Genomic DNA, 24,061 nt, shown 5'->3' on the forward strand with positions numbered 1-24,061 from the left:
CAAGGAATTGCACAAGCAACCGTCCAAGACAACCTAAAAGCCAAGAATGCGGTTTTTATGTTTTGAAATATATGACTGACATCGTCGCACGTGCCAACCCCAACCGTTACATAGAAGATCAAAAAGCTGTAAGTTTTAATTATTGATCATAGTATATAAATTTTATAATAACAAATATATAATATACATATACATAAACTAATATAAATTTTTAATTTTTTTAACAGTTTGGGGGTAAGAAGCAATACGATCCAAAAACAGAAATTTTACCACTACAGCGAAAGTGGATCGAACAATTGATGGCGGTGATTCACGGTGACGATTGAGGTTCAAAGGTCGAAGAATTTTTCTTCATTATGTAATTTTTATAGATTAACTTGTAATTAGATTTATTAACTTATTAATATTTTTAACTAATTTTACATGTTTGTGTAATATTTAATTATTTTTATGAAATCAAATTATGTTTTTACCCAAATTTAATTACTATTATAATTAAATTAAATAAATATGTAATTTAAAATTTAAATAAATATGTAATTTAAATTAAATAAATATGTATATAAATTAATAAATATAAAATTAAAATAATATAATTAAATTAAAAAAAAAATCGAAAAACTGAAATTCGCGAGACCCTTTACCGTCGGTTGCTACGCCCCCTATGGCGTCGGTTTTTTGATAGGAACCGACGCCATAGGGACCCCTATGGCGTCGGTTCCTAGCTAAGAACCGACGCCATAGGGGTATATATGGCGTCGGTTCAAATAAACCCTTTAGCGTCGCCCTGATAGGCGTCGGTAGCGAATTTCGCGAAAACCGACGCCTAAAGGGCTTAAAAACCGCCTCTAAAGGGTGTTTTTGTAGTAGTGGTTTGATATTGTTTTCTGTTTTTTGTTTTAAAAAATTGTTTTTAGAAATGAGAACAAAAAATAGTTTTTGAAGTTTTTAAAACACTAGTCATGTTTGGTTAGTGATTTTTAAAAACAATATTGACCAAAGGTGAATTGGTTTTTAGAACAGAAAACAACATTTTGTTGTTTTCAAAATTCTTGTTTTTTGTAACTTTGTTTTCTGAAAACTGTTTTTAAAAAATAAGGCCAAACAAGCCAAATTGTTTTTAAAAACAATTTTCTATTTTAAAAAAAAAAAACAGTTTTTTAGTTATGATGCCAAACATGCACTAAGCCTTTCATTTTTTTGTTTTGACTTTCCTCGTCTTTCCCAATGACTTCTTCAGACAAGAATAAGAATTTATTTTGGTGCAATCTATTTGTAAATGGTAAAACATTTTCTTGCTGAGACTTTGTCGATGATCTTTGCTTACACAATTATGTTTTTGAAAGTAAATTTTATTTTGTCTAAGCAAAGAAGACTTTTTGTTGGTCTTTTTGGTGCCAACAAAATTTCAGTTTCTTATAATAATTCTTTCTAATTGGTTTTTCATTTTGGTGTTATTTTTCACTATATGCAGTTTTCCTAATTAATCATGACAACATTCTAGATTGTTTGAATATAAACCAAATTTTTGACAATACAACTAAAATTATAAATATTTTTTTAGTAATTTAGTTGTCAAAAATCTTTTTAAATTAATTTGAATATATAATGAAAATTAAATATTAATTTTATTTTGTAATATTGTGTTTATGGTTGATTTGTATTAAAAAAATATTTACATAAAAGAGAAAGAATTCTCTTTATGCTAATATTGAATATTTTGTCTATTTTTGATATAATTTGTTTTGATCGATTCCTTAGTTAATATTTTCAATTTTGTTATGTATATAACATATCTTGTAATCTTTTTATGGAATATATTAAAATCAAATTCGTGACCTTGGTTTTATATATGGAAAGTTTGAAAGATATTTGTCATCGTGGATTGTGATTCTATCACTACAGAGTTGACAATTTTTAAGACTGATGATAAAATTTGTTTTAAGGAAATTTTCCAACAATGATAAAAACGTGTTGCAATTTTTTTAGGGTCTCTAAATAGACCTTAGAGAGCAGTCATACAAATTATCTCTTCTATTCTTATTGTTTTGCATTTTATTTTTGTGAAAAGAGAGTTCATTGTGTAAAAACTTAGAGTATTCTACTAGGTTTTGATTTTCATATTATTATTCTTTGACTGTTTTAAGAATAGGTTGAAGAACTTTATTGAACAAGATAAGAGTCTTCTGGAGAAGACTTGTCAAAATACTCACTTTGGGAGAAAGTAAGTGAGTACACTTCAAAAGCTGAAGAGAATTCACTATTTGGTATGTTTAGAGATCAAATTGACAAAGGGAATTACAAAGGATTTCGAAATTTTTTTAGAGGGAGTTTAAATTTATTTAAGTCAATTATATTTGTAATTATTGTGACTTTACTAATTGATTTTATTCTCTGAGTATGACTCCGTAAACTAGCAGTATTTGAAAGAATACTAATATATGTATAATTCTCTTATATAAAGTGTTAAATTTTGTACAATTTATTTATGTTTCTATTTTGTTACTGGAAGTTCGTGTTCTATAGTCTCTTATATCAAGTGTTAAATTTTGTACAATTTATTTATGTTTTTATCTTGTTAATGGAAGTTCGTGTTCTGCAGTAGCAAATTTTTTATTGCAAGTCATTACAATTAAATTTTAATTATAGTTATTGAAAAAATAAATTATTTTATATAAAATTATCATTTTCATAATTAAATATTCCACCTTTTAATTTTTAATTGAATGTAAAGAATTACTTGATAATCTTAAAAAGAAGGTTAATTAGAATTTTTACCTCCTAAACATTAACATGTACTAAATTACGCCCTTTAAATTTTTGGCTGTTAAAAATTCTTCTTAAACTATTGAGATTGTTAGATTTGAGGATTTCTATTTAATTTCATTTGATTTTACTATTTCGGTTATTGTTTATGTACTAAATCATGCTCTCCAGACTTTTATATCTACCAAATCATACCTCTTGAACTTTGATATATACTAAATCATGTACCTCAAACTTTTAACCATGTTAAACTTTTTCTTACTAAAATTAGACAAAAATCCTTAAATTTAACCATCTCAATAGTTCAGGAGTATTTTTAATAACCTTAAAAGTTCATAAAATATTTTTAACAATCTTAAAAATTCACATGACATAATTTAATACATGTGAAAGTTGGGAGCATAAAACTACTAATTAGTTTAAAAAGAATTTCACATAATAACAAAGAAAATCAGCACAATTTGATTGTGGTGCAGTGTTGGAACACGTGGCCATTTTAAGATTAAGGTACGTAGAACGAAAAGAAGCGAGAGACAAGAATTTTCTATACATATAGTAATGCAGAATATAAAGCGTAACGAATGAATGAATATATGCTCTGACAACTAAAAAGAGAGCATAATTAATATCAATGGGTGTAGTAGTAGGGGAGACAAGACAACAGCAAAATTGGTGTAATTATAAATGAAATTCTGATAAATATGTATTTCTCTTGAGCATTGTTATTTGAGAAATGCTAAAAGATATTGGTAGTGTTTAATATTTTTCTACGTGTTAATATTATTATTAGTCTAATTAAATATCGCGCCCCATATAATTTAATATAGTAACCTTTAGAAAGTATTGCTAGACAATTATAAAATAATACGTATAAAAAGTACTAGGCACCACTAATGTTTAATATTAATGCTCTTGTTGTAAGGAATTAAGTTGTTTAGTATCTCTATCATGTTTTATTATTAATTAATAGTTTTTTTTTTTATAATATTTATTAAATTAAAATAAATAAGACCATGATATTGAATTGTCCCATAACAATATTACTCAAATATCTTTTATTATTTCTCATTTCTTTTACTATAAAAAAAAAATCATATTATATATATATATGAGAATTACTAAAAAATACTAATGGTACCTAACACTCTATCAATATCGTATTGTTATTAGTGTAATTAAGTATCAGATCTCATATAATTTAAAAAAATAATTTTGAACGAATATCGTTAACTAAAAATAGAAAACTACTTATAAAAAGTAATAAACACTACTAATATCCAATAACAATGTTTTTTTTATATATATATATATATTTATTATTAATGACAAAATTAATGTAGCACCTCCATTTCTGGTGGAAGCTATAGCCTTCAATAAGTTAGCCAAAATTTTAATAACTTCTATGGGTTGTTGCAACTACATCATGTTCTCATTAACTCTCTTATCTCTCCCTCAATTGTGAACTAGCTCTTTCCGCGGTATTAGTAGTTGTGGTTTCGAAACAAGTAGTACATAATATTTTTCTCTGTTGCAGTTTAATCTTTTACTTAAAAATAATATAAAATTAAAAAAAAAATAAGAAACCAAGTAAAATAAACAATATTTTATTACGTAATGTCTAGTTTTTCATTACAAACTGTCTTTGTTTGTGGCTCTTGTTCCTTTGTTAGAGAACTTTATTAAGTGGATAGAGTATAAATCTAATACTTAAATAAAAAAAAAAAAAAGAGTTTGAAGGTTATAAAACACATTTTTATTTTCTGTTTTTAAAATCAAAAAATAAAAATGTTACTTTCATTTTTGTGATTAAAAAATTAAAAAATAAAAGTGTTACCAAACGCTCCCTAAGTTAGACGTTTTTTTTAGAAATAAATAATTTCATTTAAAGGTACAAAACCAAGAAAAAATTTAGAGATAAAAAATAGTCATTAATTCTTAAAGTAAGTTGGGAGGAAGACCCGAGCTAAACTCGATAATGAGCAATAGCATTACTAGCTCAATTACAATTAGATATATAGATATATGAGAAAAAGATTTTCAAACATATAAAATATCACAAATAACAATATCATACTTAGTGTAGACATCCATCTTGTTGAAGAGGGACTTACTAGGAGTTGACAATAAAAAATATAGTGATACAAGTATTGTTGGAAATACTTATAAATGATCATACTATTTTACATGTAAATTATTATTTAACATAATTACTTATATCATGTATCAAACTTTAGAATTATATATGTGAGTTTGAGAATACTTACCGTAGTTCTTGCATAAAAGAATTTGACTCTTCTCGTTTAATGATCTAACCTTTGATTCCTCTTAAAGAGAGTATTATCAATTTGAATCGCAATTTCCATAGTAACTAAATCTTTTTTCTTTTTTTTTTGATAATTAAGAAACTTTATTTCAACCAAAAAAATCTTAAAGAGCAGTCACAAGGGGGTACTGCCTCCCTACCAACAGATTTTTTGCACACATTGTTCACTCTAGCCAAATAGGCAAGCCTTTCAGCAACAGAGTTTTCCTCACGAGGAGTAAACTTAAACAAAATACGAGAAAAGGAATTTAAAAGAGAAACACATTTGCGAAAGATTGGATAAGATCCCCACGCAAGAGGCAACTCTTGGATATTCAGAGCCTCAACAGCTATTGCTGAGTCTGAGACAATTACCACCGAAGAGTACCGTTCCTCAATAGCCACCACCAAAGCAAGATGAATAGCCTCCAACTCTGCTTCCAGCCAGACCAGCAGAATGATCCACTACCGAAGCATCAACCATAAAGCAAGCCTCAAACTGTCCCTGGCCACAATAAACATCAGGTCTTTCACAGTGCTGAGTAGCAACCACATCAGAATAAAACTCCTCGAAACGTTTGTGGATCCTGCAAGATGTTGCAGCAGAGTCCGGAGCTATGTTTCGAAAAGTGAATTCATTTCTACACTGCCAAATCCCTTCAATCATACATGCAGCATATCTCAACATATTTGGGTCCCCGAAGCTGCTGAGCCAAAGGAAGAGGCTCTCAAAAGAGTTGAAATGTTGGTTTCCAGTAAGCAAGCCCCAGGGACATCGAAACCACAGACTGGGAGCAAAAATACAGTCCCAGAAAAAGATGGATATCCGTTTCCAACTCATTGTTACACAAGCAACACAGTCTGTCATGTTGATAAAGGAAGGTAAGCTTAGTTTTGAGAGCAAGACATCCTCCCAAAGCCTTCCAAAGTAACAGGGAGTGGCGAGGGTGTAGATCCAACTTCCAGAGCTTCTTCCAACAGATCTTTTCCTCTTGAAACCGATGGCATTGAGAGAGCCATTACCCATTTTTGACAGAGAAGAGCCCCTTATTGCTGCTTTTCCAGAAAACCCGATCCTCATCCTCCTCTAAAGGTTTAATGCCTATAATCGCTTCAGCAACTTCATGGGAAAAGCAAGCTCTTATCAAGTTTACATTCCATGACCAGGATCTTGGCAAGAATAGATCCTAAACAGAGGAGAATTTATGAGTAATTGCATAAGTAAAGCTACTTCTAACCTCCTCCGGACTGAACCCCGGCACCCACGGCTTTGTCCAAAGATCGGTTTCACCCTTTCTAATTAGAATTCCAGCACCAGACACACACAGATCACGAGCCTCAAGGATTCCTTTCCAAAGAGAGAAATCGTTTCCACGCTTATCAACTGTCCAAAAATCCATAGTAACTAAATCAAATCGTCAATTTTATTACAATCTTCTATAATGCTCTAAGTACACAGAACTGTGTGAGCAAGTGTTGTAACACTATATGGCTCATAAAAATTGCTAGAGAGAAAGAGATACTCATATTGGCAATTTCTAGAGAGAGGAGAGAGTTTTTTAGAATTTTCGATATCCAAACTGTAAAAAAATCTCATAACCTTCCTTTAAAAAAAAGGAAGAGTTATTTTTCTTTAATTAGTTAAATAAAAAAAACGAAAAATACAAATAGGAAAATAGCTTCAATGCCATCAAAGTAAAAGGATATTCGACTTGAACTTTCTATTTTCTTCACTTAATCCTAATAAATTTAAAACTGTGACATCTTTTTATATTTACCATATTTAATTAAACTTGATATTTAAATATTTATTATTAATTACTAGCAACAAATTTCCCGATTTATAAATCAACCTTTATTTTCTATATCATCTAAATTTTAACTAGGTGAAAATTCTCAAAATTAAAAAAATAAATAATAAATAATGTGAATTTTAATTTATTAAATAATCAATTAATGTAACCTACTGTTAAACATTATTCTGGATATTGTGGCAGCTATGAGCTTATAAAATCAATCTCCCAATAAGTATATTCAAAATTTAAGAAATAAATTTTATAACTTATTAATGCCTCATAATTCTATTATAGATTCGGAATTGCACTCCTGATTTAATAGAACGCCCTACATATACATAATATAGATACACTATAAATTATCTATTATTATAATTAAGTCAATCAAGAATTCTTTATAGACGATTTACAATGAGTAGGGACTAAAATTACCGTTTTATCCCTCAATTTTATTTGATCCTTCAACTCTTAGTTTCTAGTAAAGGAATTTCAGTAAAATAATATAATTACTAAAATGAGATATCTATTTAACACCTTTAATATGGTTCAAAGGAAACTATCGTTCACTTCTAACATAGAAGCTACAGATTTTCATATCTATGACTAACACTCCCACTCAATTATAATCTTACCGAGTTCCCAATATGTAAGTATAGGCTTGACTTTAAAGTCAGCTGGTAACAAACAAGACAAAAAACTTGAATAGAACAATTAGCTTAAAGCCTAACCATATCATGATTCAGATCGAATTTATTTATGATTAATTAATAAGTGATAATGACTTAGAAAAGATATAAAAGTAAGTTCATCATATCCGTTTTATCTTCAATATCAGTCTAGTCCAATATAAATCTATACATTCGATACGAGTCTACTTTACCAATGTCCTCGAAAAGACATACCACTTGCCATAGTATAAGTAAACCACATCACCAATTATCATTTAGTGTAAATTTAATGCACTGATAAATTTCGAGACTTTAAAATATTCGAAGTATATAATCATAATTGTTTTCTATTATAATGACCCCACTATAATTATGAATAAATATGTATTTTAGATTTAATAGAATTTATATATTAAATATAAAATCACGTAAATAAATATGTAAACTATGCAATTGATAAAGTGAAAATATGATTTCTGATCTTTATTAAATTAAAATAATATTAAATTGAATTTAAGTTTTATTTATGACATCAAACCCAACAAGTATAATCGAATTGCAAACAGACAAGAAGACCACACAAAAGGGAAGAAGCCTCCACCACATGAAGCTCAAGCAATACTTGTATAAGGGAGGCAAGTGAGCATAAGATTTCACCATTTGACGAGACAACACTACCCCCATTCTGATCTTCCACCGCTCAACAAAAGTACCATCATCGACAAACAAATTAAACTCATCCAAATTAAATTTAGGGACCACCACTACAACAAATGCCACTTTTGGCAGTGCATTTGGCTAAATGCGCCAGTAAAAGTTAACGACATAAAGGGGCTGAAAGAAGAGCCAAGGCATTTAGCCAAAACTTTTATCTGTGCAATAGTGCATCGACAAAAGTTATTTACGCCGGTGCATTTAGTGAATTGTATCGACAAAGCAAGAAAATAAACCACCACATGGCGTGAATAGTTTCCCTTGGTTCATAGACCTTTGTCAGTTTACTTATGCGCCGAAAAAAGTCCTAAACAAAAGGAGAAATTTTTTACCACATTCAAATAATTGTTTTTTTGGGGGGGAAAATAGTTTACCAAAATTTTTTACATATTTTTAGGGGTACTTTTTTTGGTGCAATTATGCGCTGCAAAAGTTACCAAAAGGGGGCGGGGGAGAATTCCCCACGCGGTAAAAGTGGTGGGTGGGAAGACTTTGTCGGCCCACTTTTGCACTGACAAAGGTCTTCTCAAAAGTTATTGCGCGAAACTTTTGTCAGTGCATTATTGTGCTAGAAAAAGTTATTTTAGCTGTGGATTAGAAGATTTAGGACCATAGTTTACACTGGCGTTTAGTTTATCCGAACGCAAAATAGTGCCTGGACAAGGTAGTTTTGCCAGCGCAAATATGAATTGCACCGGCAAAAGCTCTTTTATTGATCGATATTCGTAGACAGCTTTCATTGACACATTTAGTATGATTTTACTAGTGCAATAATGCTTCGACAAATGCCAAATTTTTTGTAGTACACCGTCCTTCTGTTACTAGAGTTAGTCAGAGACAAGCTCACAGAAATTAGTAGATCAAAGTAATATTGGACTTCATGATAATGCCATAAGTAGCTAAAAGCCTAACTTCTTATCATATCATCATTAATCAACTTATTTTCATGCACAAAGGTAATAATATGATACCAAATCCTCCAACAAAGAGTTAGAAATTATTTAACTTCTCTTGTGGAAAGAATATCCATTACACCAGCCAAAAACTCATAAAAAATAAGAAGATATCTTCAAACTATCCAAACCTCACACATGACCATAAATCATGTAATGTAGTTTCATTATTCTGGAAGCAGATAAGACATACCTTAGAGGTATTCATACCATGTTTATTTAGATTAGCATAAGTAGCCAAATAATTAAGACTAGCTTTCCATAAAAAATCTTGATATTTGGGAGAAGAAAAATCTTTAAAAATTAATTTCCACCACTTAAAAGGTCCTGAAGAAGATGAGTCATGACCTCAACCCCATCGAGCAACCGAGCTCCAATGATAAATGTTAACTGAAAACTACCCATTACCAAAATAAATCCAAATTAATTTATCATGTCTATCAAAACTTGAATTAGGAATAGATAAAATATATTTCAACATAAAAATTATAAATATTATTTCTTACAAAATACAATATACATAAAACTACGTAATTTTATTTTATGTTTTTAATTTTTTAAATTTTGTTATTGCAGTTTGGAACGCTAAACTTAAAAAAACATAGATTTAAGTGAGTGAAATGAAGTAAACATGAGAGAGGGGGGACAGATCTAAAACAACATTGATGGTGGCCGATTGAACCAGATCGATCTATGAATGACAAGGAAGAAAGAGAGAGAGATGGAGGAGGTTAATACCTGTGCGTAGAAGCTTTGTCTGGCTCGATGGTGGCATAAGGAGACGATCAAAGTGAATGCGAGATAGAGAGAAAGTAAGAAGTGCAGTTTGTGCATGCGAATGACCTTTGAGAGAGGGAGACGAAGACAGTCTGGAGGCACTCATTTGGCTTGATTTAGTGTATTTTGAACAAGAAAAGAAACTTTTGTACAAATACACTAATCATTATTCATATTTTGGGTTTAGTTTTTGTCTGGTTATTTTCTTGTCTGTTGAACTTAACCTTGTCAATTGGTAAAATATCTTGATATTATCTTTTGGATTGTTGGCATTTTTTTATGTCTCTCTTCTTGAATATTATGCTTGGACGTTGATCATAATTTGCCAATGGGGAGATTGTAAGTGCCATGTTTTCTGTATGGCAAATTATATTGCTTTTTACTTATTTAAGTGTATTGTGTTCTGGTTGCTATCTTGGCTTATTAAGTAGTTCATCTAAGTTGATCTTAGTAGCATCTACTTAGATTGGTTTCATTTATCATTTTCCAGGTCATCTTTTTAGTTTTTTTCTTTTAATCAGTGCAGCGGCGCCACCTGGCTTGAGCTGTTGAGTTAGTTAGCTGAGTTGGTTTTTACCGAAGTATGAGATATAAAAAGCTGATATTGCTTTTTTTTTTTTTTATTTTTTTAACTAACTCTCCATTTTTGATAGAATCTTCTAGTGATTTTTGCTCTGCTAAAGCAAAATACTTTCCTATGTTTCTTTGATTATGTCTTGCAGATTGTAATTCATAGGATCTTCAAAGGTTGAAGGAGTGTGATCTAAAATTTCTGAAGAGAGTTTCGACTGATCTACTGGAGGGATTTCAGCTTGGTGGAAGCAACTGGAGCTTGTCTTCTTGGATCTAAGTGAGTTTAAATCCGTGTTCTTGATTGTATTCAAGAGTAAAGTAAATCTTGTGTAAAGTTATTTCAGATTATGTTGCCTAATTTATCAAATCAGAACTGGTGAATGTAAATGAAATAATTTTATAGTAGATATTACTTTATTCAGTTCTTAGGGACCCAAGCACTACTCAGGTGGGATGTATTTCTAATATAAAGAAAGTTGGTAAATTTAGTGTTCATTGAGTTATCTTTCTAGCTTTAATTCATTTAGATTCATACCTAAATCAATTACTTAGCTTTCAGAATTACTATAACTTTCAAGATCATTCACATCATTGAGATAAAAATAGTGAGTGCTTTTTACTTTTTCTAAATGAGCTTTAATTACCATATGTTTAGCTTAAAAAGTTTGTAATTTTGATAGTTTTTTGAGTTTAGCTATATCCCACGTAATATATTAAACTTTTACAATGCACATTAAGGAGGTCTGTTTGGACATTTGAGAAAATTTGTTGGTACAGTTTTTTTATAGTCGTCAATGTCGTAGTTATTAGAACATAATTTAATATTTTAAAAAATCAGAAAAACTTAGCACGCTAAAAATAAGATTCAACAATCTATTTTGCGCATGTATAAAATAAAAGAGTCTTACGTGTAATAAATTATTTGAACCTATTTTTGGCATGTTAAATTTTTTTAAAATTTTCTAAAATTTGCATAATATCTTAAATAATTACAATATAAATGACCTTGAAAAAAAATTAGACTAAAAAATTTTCTCAGATGCCAAAATAAATAAAAAGTGTATTGGTAGACCCTTTTAGGGGTGTATTTATAGAAGTATCCAAAATATATTATTTTGGAAAATTATAGGGACATTACTTTTTTTTTTTTTTTGCCTATATTGACAATTTTTATTTTTAACATTTAAAAATTATTAGAATTTTTAAAAAAGAAATGTAATGTCTGTTATAACTTTAATGATTTTAATGTAGACCATTTTATAAAAAATAAATTAAAAGGATATTTATAGTAAAATTTGTTGAATATTTATAATTGTTATACATATAATTTTAATAAATAAAAAGATGATAAAAGTACTTTATCTTACAATTTTATTGCAGATGTATCTTTTTTGGCTATTAAGTGTCAACTCTGAAATACATGGCGACATATTTTGGACTATGTATTAAATAAGTTAAAAAAATATGTCGTCACTTGTTTTTAAGATGACTATTAGTGGCCTTATTGACACTTAACAACTAAAAAAGAGTACGACTGCAACAAAATGTAAGATAAAGTACTTTTGGCGTTTTTCTATTAAGGTTAATGTATAACAATTACCAATATTAAAAGAGTTTTGCCACAAAAATATCCTTATATATTAAATTATAATTTCTTGAAATATCAAAATTATAAATATCCTTTCTAAAAGTGGTATTCCTACTATATTTTTGTCTTATATATTACACTCTTGTTTGGTAGATTTATGTCAAATATTTTCCATCAAAAGAAAATTTTAAAGGGTAACTAAAATACATACTCATTTTATTTAATTATTTATATGGATATCTTTATTTCCTAAAAAAGAAATTAAGTTAAAGGTTATGTTAAAGTGAAGGCTATAATAACCTCAATTAAAACAACCATTAATTGTAAAGTATTATTAAAAAGATACACAAGAACTAAGCTGAACCCATGAGAGTACTGATAAATTAATACATATTACTCCAAGTAGATAATAAAACGTTCCAACTACTTCCTAACCCTTAAAGAAGTTTTCAAAGAAAACCCAACTCATTTATTTCTCTCCCCATATTAGTATTCACTTCATCATATTGTTCAAGTATATATATACACACTAGTACATGTGAGAGCTTCAACCTCTCAATGTTGAAACAATATAAAGGAACAAACATGGTAAGCCTACAGTACAAAATTTGCTACATGTTCTTATTTTCAGTACTTATATCCCGTAATATTGTTGGGGCGAAAGTACCGGCGATTATCGTGTTCGGAGACTCAACGGTGGATGCAGGCAACAACAACCAAATTCCGACCATAGCCAGAAGCAATTTCGAGCCATATGGGCGTGACTTTGCCGGCGGAAAGCCCACCGGAAGGTTTTCGAATGGGCGGATACCTACTGACTTCATCTCAGAGGGTTTTGGCCTGAAATCTGCCATTCCTGCTTACTTGGATCCTTCTTGTAACATCTCAGATTTTGCTACTGGTGTCACTTTCGCTTCTGCTGGCACTGGCTACGATAATGCAACTTCCTCAGTGCTTGTAAGTGTTCTTAATTATTTATTTAAATTATCACTGTGATTCAAATGTATACGTATTAGTGTAAAACATTTCTTTTATAGCTGTCAATATGTTATAGAAAGAAAAATAAATAATAAATATGTATAAACAATTTTTTTTAGCAATATTGTCAGATTCAAGTATATAACAAATGTAGTTATTTTTATAGTCATAGTAGATATATTTAGCTAATAATGTTTAAAAAATTCCATATAATTTAAGACAAAATACGAGTGCAAAGAGTTTTTATTTTATTTTATTTTATTAATTAAACGTGCAAATGATTTATTGATACTTGATTTTTTCATACTATATAAATTATTCAAAATAGTTTAAAAAGAAATAATAAAATGCTTATTATAATTATAATGTAAGTAAACCAAGTTAAAGTTATAACTTCCAAGTGTAAAAAAAAACAAAAAACGAAAAATAAAAAAACAAAAAACAAAAAAAACAAAAGTTCTAAACTATAATATTTTACCCAATAAATGAAATTGTCTACCAAATTTTGTACAATTTTTATTGCCAACTATAACGTGTACTATGTATATTATTCTGCTTTGATTTTAATTCATGTACTTCAGAGAATTAATAAATAGCCCTATAAATTAGAGATATGCTAAACCCACCTTAAACTTAAAGTCATCAAGCACTAGAATAAGTGTGAAATCGTTTTTGATTTAATAAAAAGCATTCTAATTGGACACTAGTTGATGTCTAACACTTTTAAGAGGTGGTGCGTTGGAATTGGTTAACAATATTTTCTATTATTCTATTAAATTTTATAAAATTTAATACTTAATTGCTGTAATACTAATATGATAATAAAAAGAGTGGTAAGTAGCACTCATACCTTTTTAACATTTTACTTTAATAAATAATATAAAAAAAACCTAACCATCTACACTACATCGGCATAATATTGGGTAAAGTGTGTAATAGCAATCCTCTATTAGTTGTTAGCATAACATTTGGTGACTAAAATAAATCTCACATTCATATTCACGCACTCCAAATCCCATCTACTAGATTGTTACATATATTAAACCATGTTATCATGAACTTTATGAAATGAATCAACAATATTTATTTTTATATATTACTGAATTTCCAGACAATATATATTTAATAATGTATACTTATTGTGTGTGTGTGTTTTTTTTTTGTTTTGTTTCTTTTTTCGAAAGGGTACTTATTGTTTGTTTGGATATACACTTCATTAATTTTCTCTCTTTTATTCTCAACCCAAAAGTTTATCAATAAAGGAAAAGAAAAATTATTTAGCAACTTAGATTTTGTTTTTGAAAGATTGTTATAATAAATACATCATGATACAAGAACAATTATTAAAAGAGTTTTCCCTATATTTATTTACATAAGAGATATATATCCATGGAAATTAATTTATGTACATAATAAATATTGTATGTATGTGTGCAGTCTGTAATACCACTTTGGAAGGAATTGGAATACTACAAAGAGTACCAAAAGAAACTGAAAACATATCAAGGAGAAGAAAAGGCAAAGGAAATAATAGGGGAAGCTCTTTACATGATCAGCATTGGAACAAACGACTTCTTAGAGAACTACTACACCATGCCAGGTAGATCATCCAGGTACAACATCCAACAGTACCAAGATTTTCTAATTGGTATAGCTGGGAATTTCATCAGGCAACTCTACGCACTTGGGGCTCGAAAAATATCCCTTGGAGGCCTCCCTCCTATGGGGTGCCTACCCTTGGAGAGGACCACCAATTTGTTTGGTCAAAATAACTGTGTGGAGAGATACAATGCTGTGTCTTTGGAATTTAATGGGAAATTGGACAAACTCATTTCTACACTCAACAAGGAACTCCCACAGCTCAAGATGGTCTTTTCCAATCCTTATAATCCACTTTTGAGCATTATCAAACAGCCTTCTTCCTACGGTACGTATACATTATTAGAATGCTCATTTTCATTGTTTAAAAGTAGCACATGCATATATTTATAAAACGGGTCCTACCTCTAAGTTTAGGGTCCTTCGTATTTTTGTATTTATATCAAATCCCCACAGCATATATACAAGTTAAGGGTGGAGAGGATCCAATTCAATAATCATCCAATCAATAATAAAAAATTGAATATCAAAGTGTTCTGAAAAAATAAAAAATGCTAAGGAATGTGTTATAACTGCTCTCTTCTTTTTCTTTTTCAAATCCCTCACACTACGTACGTGGTAGCTTCTTAAAAATTACCCTATATCTGTGTATGTATATACATACATATGAATTTTCATTAAATTGACTAAGTCGTACCTAACCCCTTGATGAAAAGGTAAAAGGTTTCATTTTCTGAGGGCATTTAAGTATAGTCACATTAATGAGCTGAAATAAGTTGTAAAAACAGCTGGGGAGTTGGGAGAAAGTTAATTATATTACTAGCCAATAAATTCCAAGAAACACACGTATACATAAGGTGGTGGTGGTGCCTAGTCTAGCAATATTCTTTAATGAAAATTGATAATGCTATTTGAGGAACAAATAATTACTGAAAGTGATTTGTTATATTATTATTATATATACATATATATATTGATATTGAATAATTAAGTATTTGGTGGGTTGGCAGGATTCGAGGTGAGCTCAGTGGCATGTTGTGCAACTGGAATGTTCGAAATGGGTTATGCTTGCAATCGAAATGATATGTTCACTTGCACCGATGCCAACAAATACGTCTTCTGGGATTCATTCCATCCCACCGAAAAAACTAGTCATATTATCGCTGACTTTCTATTAAAGAATGTTCTCACTCAGTTTCTTTAATCACACTACACAACACTACTTATATCCTACCTATATATTATACCTAATTAATTAATGCTTAAGTACTATTTTTAATCTATTTAAGCTATATATAATCATGGTCAAAATATATTATATTCTTTCAGCTTAAACCTTAAACTATAATAAATTCTCTCTACATATAATTATAATTAAGATTAGGTATCTTGTTAATATATTTATAACTAGTACCTTATTACTTATATTATTAGCTTGTTAATTTCTCTAGTAATAATGTTTGCTTCATTTAGGTTATCTTGGAATTAATAGCTACGTATAGTCCTTTCAAACTTTAGATATGTATGTGTAGAGTAAAGCTATAATGTAAAATATTTCTTGTAGAATAATATTGTGATCCTTTCAGAAAAATAAAATAAATAAACAATGAATATTATTATTGTGATGAAAATTTTATTTTGTCTTGTGTAAATTTCTTAAACAAATTACATCTTCAACTTTTAACAACCAAACATGGGATAATTTAATGTCCTTACATACAGGTGGAGTCAGCCACGATTTGGTATTTGGATATTTTTTTGCATCAATAATCTGATAATGACTGGTTATTCAATTCTGAAAATTAAACTTATTCATTTGCAATTTTTTTTAGAGATATTGTCTGAATATTGAATTTTTTTCCAATGTATTTTAAATATTTCATACAGTACCAAATAAATTATTGGATATTCTTTTAATGATTTTAGTATATGTGGGATTATTAAAAAAAATAATAAAAATAGGCATTGATATATATATGTATGTATACATAAATTTTACAGGGACAAAAATGAATATGCTGGATAAAAATAAAAAAAAAATATGAAAAATATAAATTTATAAGGGAAAAAATAAATATATATATATACGATAACAAAACTAAAAAAAATTAAATTTAGGGAGGAAAAAAGGAAAATATGTAAAACATATCATACAAAAAATAAATTTATTTATTATTATTTTTTGTAGGAAAAAGAATAATTCCATTAAGAGAAAGGCACAATGCCAAAGAAATCTAAAGATATCTTCGAAGACTAAACAATTAGAGTAAGTTGGGCAGAAGATCTAACTGCTAAACTTGAGAATTTCAACTTAAGAGAGAGCTAACTTAGTTGAAGAATAGGCAAGAGCATTATAGCTCGCTTATAATGAGTAATAGAAATATGAAAGAATAATTTCTAAACTGAAAGATATCATTAATAAATATATATACCATACTTATTACAGATTGACATCTTATTAGAGACCGATTTAATTAGAAGCAAACAATCAGAAAACACACAAATGCGAATATAACCAACCACTTGGTGAGGAGAAGAATCTGAAGGAGACTCAAAGTCTCTACCACATGAGGTACTTCAAGAAGACGAATAGCTGGAGTAGCAGGTGAATATAACACTTCTTCATTAGTACGAGACCCAAACGCCTACATGCCCAACCCCCTCCTTTCAAGACAAATATCAGTGTCCATGAACAAATTAAAATCCCCAAAATTTAACTCCCTACATGGAAAGAAGAAATTATCCTTGAGGCACACAAAGGGGCCACGGTATAAGAATGGTGTTGAGCATCCTGGAACTAGCATAGATAGCTAAGAGCCCATCTACTTACTATATATCATTAGAAATATTAGCTTTTTATCATGCACAAAAGTAATGCGGCGATACCAAATTCACAAACAAATGACAAGAAGTTCTCTAACTTCTTCTTTGGACAATCTATCTATAACCCAAACCAAATATTCGTAGGAAGTTGAAACTATATTAAAACTATCAAACCCCCTCAAGCCCCACCTATAACGAATGGACTTTAGGGAAGGACACAACCACAAAGTACACTACAAGAAATTGGAGCTTTACCTACTAATATATATTGGTAGGTGAAAGATATGTTATTTACTAATATATATGAAGACTTATTAGTATGTAAGCATTGACATTAATATAATATTTTAGAACCATTATTGTTGGGTACCATGTAAAATAGGCAGGTATTAGACTATACGTACATTTATATTAAAGGAAATTTTTTAGCACTTGACACTCATATTTTTCTCCTATTTTATTTCATATTTGAATTTTTTTTATTAAAAAATATTAATTTGTATGATGGCATTTAGAAAATAACAATACTCTGACCATAATGCCAAATAATAAATTTACTCATTTCCTACTCTGATGTGTTAATATTTGTCTTATAAATATAATCAATTTTATGTATTAATATTCTTAAATTGATTCTTTAAATTATTGATTAGTGTGATTTTAATTGTTTTAAATATTTTAAAGACTAATCATGGGCGGTAAGATTATAATATATTTACCAAAATCAATATCGGTCCCAGTCCAATGTATATTCCATACATCCAATACTAGCATACTTTGCCAATGTCCTGGAGAGAACACAACACTTATCCAAGGTGTAAGTAAGCTTTATCGCTGACTATCACATCAATGTAAATCCACTGATGAATCATGGAATATTATCTTTTTAAGTATATAAATAAAAAATTTATTATTAATATTTATAAAATTATACTTAGATAGATATGAAAATAAATAAAATTATTTTTCATCTTAGTATTAATTCTCAACAAATGTAATGGAAATTGCTTAATTTAAGTTGGTCCAAAATTAATTTCCAACTCAAATTTAATTTTCTAATAAATAAATGTAATTAAATTTGAAATCTAATGTATTTAATAATAAATATATTTTCGAAATTTATTTATAAAATAAAATAAAATAAATTTTGAAAATTATTCTAATTTATGTTGGTCCAAAACTAATTAATAAATTAATTTTCAACACAAATGTAATTTTCCTATTTAATTAAGTTTCTAAGAAAATATCAAATATTTAAGTAACTTGAATATAATCAACTTAATATTAATTTTTTATTTAATTAAATATATCTAGAAAAAAACCACAAGCCTATATAGAAAATAACTATCTAAATAATTCATTAACTAATTATTTATTTTCTAATTAAATTATAATATATTTTATTCTATTTATTTTAATAAATTATTAATGAAAAATTTACTTGATTGAAGTTGGTCTAAAATTAATTAAAATAACTAATTTTCAACTTTCATCTATTGTTTAAAATTTCAAAATATCTGCATTTAAAAAATACATTTCAACATTTAGTGGGAAATGATTAATAAAATAAAATAAAATATAATTTAATTTAAGTTGTTCTGAAATTTTAAAAAAAATCCAACTTAAATATAATTTTCTATCTAATTAAATTTCCTAAAAAAACTAATATTTAAGTGTCTAGGATAAAATCAACTTAAATATCTAATTTTCTATTTAATTAAATGTATTAATCATTAGAAACAAATAATTAAGTATCTAGAATAAAATCGACTTAATTATTAATTCTAATTTAATATTTAGGAAAAATATTCTAGTTTAAGTTAATCTAAAATTAATTAAATTAATTTTCAACTCAAATATATTTTTCTTATTAATTGAATATTAGAAAATATAATTTAGTTACTAGAAATAATTTTAAAATAAGTGTTTTTCTAAAATTAATTTTAAAATAATCTAATAAAAAATTAATTTCATATATTTAAAATTAATGCTTATTCAATTTTGCTTAGATTAAACTAATATAAATATCCTAATACAATTATTTAAATAAGGTAAATTGGCCTTCAAATTGGGGTGGTTTGTGTGAGGGAGGGTTGGGTTCAGTATGTCATACCCACTACTATGGTCCCTTAACTCTCATACAAAGCCCAAAGGAGAGGAATTTAACAATTAATTAAATAATTGTTATTCTTTGAATAAGCCCATTACCAATTGGGTCCAAATAAAACTATCAAGGTGATATTTTATTTTAGCAACCTAGTCCATTTAATTAATTAAACTTAAATATTGGGCTTCCTATATGTTTCTAAGCCCAAAAGCAAACATATAGGCTCACAGAGGTCAAATGATTTGGATGGACCCTATCATGTTACTAAGTTTATCATAGATTAAAGAAATTACAAAATTTTACATGTTTGAAATTATTTATAATATCTATTGGCAATTGGACTATGATTAAAATCAAATCATTAGATCCGTCAACAAGTTTATCATAGCAATTTAGATCAAATAAATAATAGGTTTGTTTAATTTCTTTTTGAATAAATAATTAAATAAACAAGCAAACAAACATGTAACAAAATATCTGTTAAGTATGTTAAGATATTTCTATTTTAAAATAGATATTTAAAAAATATCTTAACTAGAATTTAAATTTAGGTTGTTAGAAAATATTTGAAAATATTTAAATTCTAACAAATCTCTTAAATATCTAAAATTCAAACTGAAATTTAAATATCCAATTAATTTTCAAATTATATAGTTTATTTAAATAATTCAAATTAATTAAATATCTATTAAGATAATATAATATAATAACTTAAATTTAAAATTGAGATCTTTTTGATATTATATTTCTAATCTTATTATTTTAATAAAATAAATTTAACAAAAATAAACAAAATTAAAAATAAGATATTTGATGGTTAGAATATTGTCAATTTTATTTAATAAATAAATAAAATAAAATATCCCAAATTTGAAAATATTATAGTTAGAAAATCCTAAAATATCTATCCAAACCAAATTTAACAACTTTTCAAAATTTCATGTTATTTTGATTGAAATATAAAAAATTAAGCTAAATATCTAATAAGATAAAAATATCAAAATTAATATTTTTCTAATCTTATAATTTAAATTAACAAAATATATTTCAAAAATAACAAATTTTAAAAATCTGATATGGTATTAGCAAACTTGAAATTCTAACTAGATTATTTTTAAGTTTTATTAGTATTTTATTATCAAAATAAGATCATTTCAAATTTCAATAATAAATTGAGTAAATCTGATCTTATAATTAAAATAAATAAAACAAACAAAAATAATCAAAAAATTTTAAAATTAACCATAAGGCTGGTTTGTGGAAAAATCTAATTTCAAATTCAAAGGCTACTAATATCTAAAACTGATTTTAATTAATTAAGAAACTAATAAAAATTAATTTTATTTTGATAATTAAATGTTTATTTGAAAATTTTGATTCTACACAAATTTTACCAAAATTTGAATTTTGTTTCACTGAAAAATCATTTTTGAATCAAAAGTTATCACAAACATAAGATATACTTTGAATGCCGACTTTAAGTGGGGTTATAGTTTTGGAACATTTTACCCCTAAGCTTATAATTACTTAAGTTGGAAGTAAAAAGGGTATTTTGAGAATTTTGTTTATAGGTTTAGGTGGCCAATTATAAGGTCGATAGCTGGCCAATAGGGGTTATTTCAGCTTGGTTTACTGATTTGTTAGTGGAATTATTATTATTTTATTAAAAAAAGAAAGAAAGAAGAGAAAAAAAAAATGATCCAATTTTGCTCTTCCTCCCTTGCTAGCTTTGAACCCAGCCCAACCAACAAAATCTGGGACTTTTGGTGTGATTTTGAGGAAGTGTTAACTGAAATCAAGTGGAGTAAATCAAAGGTAAATCCTAGAATCTTTTCTCTTTGATTTTTGGAAGCTTTTAAGTTGGTTGAGTATATATGCAAATTTTTAATATTTGGTTCTGTCTCAAAACCTAGTTAATTTTAGGTTGTTTTATGGGCTAAATTAAGGTTTGTTGGAGCTGGTTTGAAATGATTTTGGTGCCTAATTCTTGGGTTGATCAAGTTTGAGTTCAAGGTTCTCAAACTTGACTTAAAAATGGTGTTTTAAGTTTCTATGGTTAATTGTTGTTGTTTCTAGTTGAATTTTACTCCTGGATGTTATTATGGGCGGTCTAGAAGGTTTGTGAAGTTTGGGGACGATTTGTGCATGTTTTGGAATTATTGGGGTTTTTTGGTGTAAACCTGTAAAACCAGTTAACCGGATCACAGACAAGATCCTAGAAAAATCTATTTTGCATATTCGTGTCATTTTCAGAGCCTTAGTTGATGGGTTTCCTCAATAATTAGGGTATAGTTAATTTAGTTATCGATAACAAAACTTGTAGTTGTGACTTTATGTAATACCCTAAGATTAAGAAAATGGATTAGCAAACCCTAACTAGTTAAATGTGTATTATTACAGAATTATATTATTATATAATTTATTATATGTGAGTTAATCTGATATATGACATCTTAAGACCTCGTTGGTGAGCCAGGAGCATTATTCGTAATTTTGACTCGAGAAGGGTAAAATAGTGATTTTAATTTAATTACATATTTTTGGACTATATTATTATACAGTGTACTTATTGTGTCCTTTTTTAGTTGCTTTTGGACAAGTCGGCGCGGTATAGTCACAATTAGAAATTTCGGGTCAAACCGGGTTCGGGGCCGAAATTCATTTTCGGGATTATTTATTGACATTTTATTTATGTGTGATTAATCTAAATTTATTTTGGGTAGATATGTGAAGTTAAATGACTTAAATACCCTTGATTACTTATGTGAGTGTTATATGGCCCTAGGGGCAGATTGGTCATTTTGACTCTTTGAATTATCTTCAACAAAAAGGGATTTTTAGCATGGTGCAAGCTTGGATTTTGGTGTTAATTGTGCTAGAGATTGGAAGGATTTGAGGTAGCTCTTCTTACTGTTATTTTTATGTGAAATTGCAGCTCAGATTTTGATGTTGAAAAGCATGAAAAATGTATCGTGTTGCTCTTGTATGCATGTGGATAAAATTGGTGTTAATCTTGATGTGTTTGACTTGATTGTGTGGCTTAGTGGTGGAGTGTGTTCTTGATGATTTGTAGATGAAATTTTAGGGTATTTTTCATATGTGAATTCAAGTTTTACCTTATGTTTTGTTGCTGAAGGTTGAAGTTGAAAGCATGCTTGAGGTTCAAGATTTTAGTGTGTGCTTGAGCTTACTTTGAATGTTGGTTAAATCTGAATTTTGAAACATGTTTATGTTGGAATTAGAGCTTTAAATATGTGTGTTAGCTCTCTGTTATGTTGATAATTATTGTGGGATTGATTTTGAGATATATTCATGTTTGGGGTGAGTTTGGATGAGTTTTAATGCAATTTTCGAAGCCGAAAAGTGGGTTTCCTGAGTTTTTAAACCCAGTGGTCGCGACTATCATAGGTCTGGTCGAGACCATGATAATGACAGTTTATTATTTTTTTTTATGTATTCGCTATAACTTTTGACTTGGGACTCCGTTAGGGACGTTCTTTGTATCGTTGAAAAGCTCGTTCTGAGCTCTTTGTGATTATCTGTAATTTGAATGCCAATTTTATATTTTGTGGAAGTGGATTTAGGGATTAACGCTATACTTGTGAATCCCAAAAATTGTGACTAGGATTACCGACACTTGGTCAAGAGCATCCGGGGATTTGGAATCTCTACATTTGCGGGACATTAGGTAAGATAGTAGTTAGCACGTAGAGTTATGCGCGGTGGCACTTATATTGAAAATAATATATGTGAGTAATTAGAAACCGAGATTAGGGTTATTACCCTAACATGAGTGGTTTAATGGCCTAGGGTTATTACCCTAGTGATTATTAATGTGTAAATGCTATGTCATGTTAAATATATGTGTATATTGTGATTTAGGGTTACGCATTCAAGTCATAATTGGGTGGGACTCGGTAACCAGAATCGAGATGAACCGTTCTAAGGGCTTATTGTATTTAGACGTGTGAGCGTAACATGTAAGTTTATGCCACATAGACATAAAGAGGCATGTGAGCGTAAGACGCGGGTCTGTGTCATACAGATAAATGTGAAATGGCATTAATATTTATGTGTTATTATGATTATTGATAATTATACTGTCGTGCTGGGCTTGGCTCACAGGTGCTCTACTGTGCAGGAAAGGATAAATCTGTCTCTGATCAGCCATGAGTGCGAGAGTTGGGCGATGTATGTACATGTTTGGGCCACACTAGACCAAGCGGGTTGGGGTCTACCAGTGATGTGCTTTTTTAACTATAATTTTGCCACTTAGGTCGGCTAGTGGAAAAGCCTTGTAATATTTTGTAAAATATATTTGGGATCCCGAAACATGTAATTTTTGATTGTAAAGTTAAAGTTATTACAAGTTTTGTTTTCACTCTGGTTTTGTTTAAAGTTTAAATTTTCCTGTGCT

General features: G+C 28.5%; 1 protein-coding gene and 2 long non-coding RNA genes across 4 annotated transcripts; all 3 read left to right on the forward strand.

The window, feature by feature from the left end:
* The first annotated feature begins 33 nt into the window (after positions 1-33).
* On the forward strand, positions 34-643 carry LOC133030063 (uncharacterized). Its single transcript, XR_009683963.1, has 2 exons — positions 34-128; positions 228-643. It is a non-coding gene; the product is annotated as an uncharacterized LOC133030063 (long non-coding RNA).
* An 11,937-nt stretch (positions 644-12,580) lies between these two features.
* Positions 12,581-16,345, forward strand: LOC115701321 (GDSL esterase/lipase At2g04570). Its single transcript, XM_030629079.2, has 3 exons — positions 12,581-13,094; positions 14,553-15,042; positions 15,725-16,345. The coding sequence occupies exons 1-3, from the start codon at positions 12,696-12,698 to the stop codon at positions 15,916-15,918; spliced, it is 1,083 nt and encodes a 360-aa protein (XP_030484939.2). The 5' UTR covers positions 12,581-12,695; the 3' UTR covers positions 15,919-16,345.
* A 4,881-nt stretch (positions 16,346-21,226) lies between these two features.
* LOC133030064 (uncharacterized) lies at positions 21,227-24,061 on the forward strand. 2 transcript variants are annotated; one of them, XR_009683964.1, is made up of 4 exons: positions 21,227-21,459; positions 22,430-22,541; positions 23,270-23,332; positions 23,786-24,061. It is a non-coding gene; the product is annotated as an uncharacterized LOC133030064 (long non-coding RNA). The 2 variants fall into 2 exon arrangements; XR_009683965.1 differs by lacking the exon at positions 23,270-23,332.

Source organism: Cannabis sativa, chromosome 8, assembly GCF_029168945.1.
Source record: "Cannabis sativa cultivar Pink pepper isolate KNU-18-1 chromosome 8, ASM2916894v1, whole genome shotgun sequence".
Taxonomy (NCBI): domain Eukaryota; kingdom Viridiplantae; phylum Streptophyta; class Magnoliopsida; order Rosales; family Cannabaceae; genus Cannabis; species Cannabis sativa.